The following is a 2,410-nucleotide window of genomic DNA, read 5'->3' on the forward strand; positions in this document are numbered from 1 at the left end:
GAGGTCCTTCAACAGGTGAATGGTTAAATGAACTACAGTACATCCATATCATGGAATACTACTTAGCAATAAAAACGACTGAAGTTTTGATATATGTAAAAACTTGGACAAATGTCCACTTTCCTCCTTTGTAACAAGGAGGAGGTTGTCTCAAGAGCCTTCCCGTTTGGGAGTTCAAGATACAGATGAGTAGAGTGGGGCAGGATGAGAGCATGTTTGAAAGAGCTTAGGGATTTTATTTTACTTTATTTTATTTTATTTTTTAGAACTTTTAGAGATTCAAAATAATCAGAAGGAAGTGGCTTGATGAAGGTCAACTGTCGTGCTTCATGGGAGCCCATTTTGGAAGCTGGGAACCCAGGAGAAGGGGAGTTTAGGGTAGGTGCATTCTGTTGGCACAAGACGAAGTCTGCTCAGCTGTAGTGAACTTTCAGGTTGTTGCTTTCTCACACTGAGATGGGACAGGGTGGATTTGAGGCCTAAACTGAAAGGATTCTGTGTTCCCAGGAACATAAGGAAATATCTTTGTTCTGATACACAAAATTAAGGGTTCAGGGCTTCCCTGGTGGCACAGTGGTTGAGAGTCCGCCTGCCGATGCAGGGGACACGGGTTCGTGCCCCGGTCCGGGAAGATCCCACGTGCCGCGGAGCGGCTGGGCCTGTGGGCCATTGCCACTGAGCCTGCGCGTCCGGAGCCTGTGCTCCGCAATGGGGGAGGCCACGACAGTGAGGGGCCCGCGTACCACACACACACACAAAAAATTAAGCGTTCATCAGTCAAGGCAGCTAAAGAACTGGAGAGAGCCACATTACCTCCTGAACACTGGGAACAAGGACAAGTCCAGTGTCAGAGCACGTTCAGCTGGTGTAACAGTATTTGTCACGTGATTCTCAAGCAGGACCAGTGTCTGCATTGTGTTCAGGCTAGGAAGTGAAGTACGCAGTTCAGAGTCCACGAAAACCTCCACAAGCTCAGTTGCTGCACGGAACGCACAAAGGCGGGATTTTACATCCGGGACAGGAACCCCGCTAAAACCGGAAGCACGTATTGCCACGTGGTCTAAAGGGGGCATAGGTAGGGTCTCCCAACAGCCAATCCTAGTGCCAGGAGTGTTTAGGAGGCGTAGCCGCGGAGAGACAGCGGCCAATGGTAGAGAGGTCCGTTAACAGAGTGAGGGCAACGGCGGGTGAGGGGAACAGAGTACAGCCGCCAGGGGAGGCTGAGGAGCGCTAGGCTGTTCGGTGGTCAGACTGTTCACGTGAACTGTAGCGGTACTTCAGCCACCAAACTTCGATTCTCGCCCGCCCTTAAACATCATGGGAGATTCACAGAGTGAGCATCAGCGGATGTTACGACGCCACAGCCGCGAGAAGACAGAGCTGCAGGCCCACATTCAGGGCATGAAGAGCTCGATCCCCAAGAGCGACAAGCAGAGAAGAAAGCAGTTGCTCCTCGATGTGGCTCGCCTCGAGGCCGAGATGGAGCAGAGGCACCAGCAGGAGCTGGAGAAGTTCCAGGAGAGTTTCCCTGATAACAGCAGCCTCGATTCTGTCACTGAAGATCTGGCCAAGCTGGATCTCGAGAACAAGCCTCCTCACCTCTGGAGGGCACAGAGAAAGCACAAAAGAAAGGAGGCCTTCAATAGAGAAAGCCAGGATTGGATGGACAAGGCTGAGATGGAGCATCTGGCCAGCTTGCGCCATGACGAGGAAATGAAGCTCGGCGCCATCCTGCGGGCCAAGCATCTGGAGGTGAAGGATATCCCGGCCGACGACCACTGCATGTACCGCGCCATCCAAGACCAGCTGGTGTTCTCCGTGACCGTGGGGAGCCTGCGGAGGCGCACCGCCGAGTACATGCGGCAGCATGTCGACGACTTCCTGCCCTTCTTCAGCAACCCCGAAACCGGCGACGCCTGCAGCCGCGACGACTTCTTGAGCTACTGCGACGACATCGTGTTCAGCGCGTCGTGTGGAAGCCAGCTCGAGCTGAGGGCCCTGTCGCACGTCCTGCAGACCCCCATCGAGGTGATCCAGGCCAACTCGCCCGCCGTCGTCATCGGAGAGGAGTACACCAAGAAGCCGCTCACCCTGGTCTGCAAGCAGTACTCCTACAGCAGCGCGGAGCACTACAACTCGGTGAAGCCACTCGACACCGGCTCCGGCGGGAGCGTGGCCCGGCGTCTCATCTAGGCCCGCTGCCGCCATCGCCGTGGCGGCCGCCGTTGGAGCCGAATCTGCCGCCGCCGCGTCTCCTCAGCAGGCTCCGCTTTTTTCCTTCGGTTTTCTCAAGGTTTTGTTTATTCATTTTACTTAGAGTTCACCCCTCTCTCCTCCCCCGCCCCCCCTTCTTCCTCCCTCGCTCTTCTATCCTCCTCGATCGTCCCTGGGTTGCTTCTTTCACGGGGTA

General features: G+C 54.9%; 1 protein-coding gene across 1 annotated transcript; it reads left to right on the forward strand.

Annotated features, from left to right (window-relative positions):
* Positions 1 to 1,317: 1,317 nt before the first annotated feature.
* Positions 1,318 to 2,193, forward strand: LOC309978178 (OTU domain-containing protein 6A-like; the record flags this gene model as incomplete). The annotated part of the gene is made up of 1 exon (XM_082864539.1): positions 1,318 to 2,193. One exon carries the CDS (start codon positions 1,318 to 1,320, stop codon positions 2,191 to 2,193), a length of 876 nt encoding a protein of 291 aa, XP_082720665.1.
* Between the last annotated feature and the right edge of the window lie 217 nt (positions 2,194 to 2,410).

Source organism: Leucopleurus acutus (genome assembly GCF_964270905.1).
Source record: "Leucopleurus acutus genome assembly, chromosome: X".
In the NCBI taxonomy this organism is placed as follows: domain Eukaryota; kingdom Metazoa; phylum Chordata; class Mammalia; order Artiodactyla; family Delphinidae; genus Leucopleurus; species Leucopleurus acutus.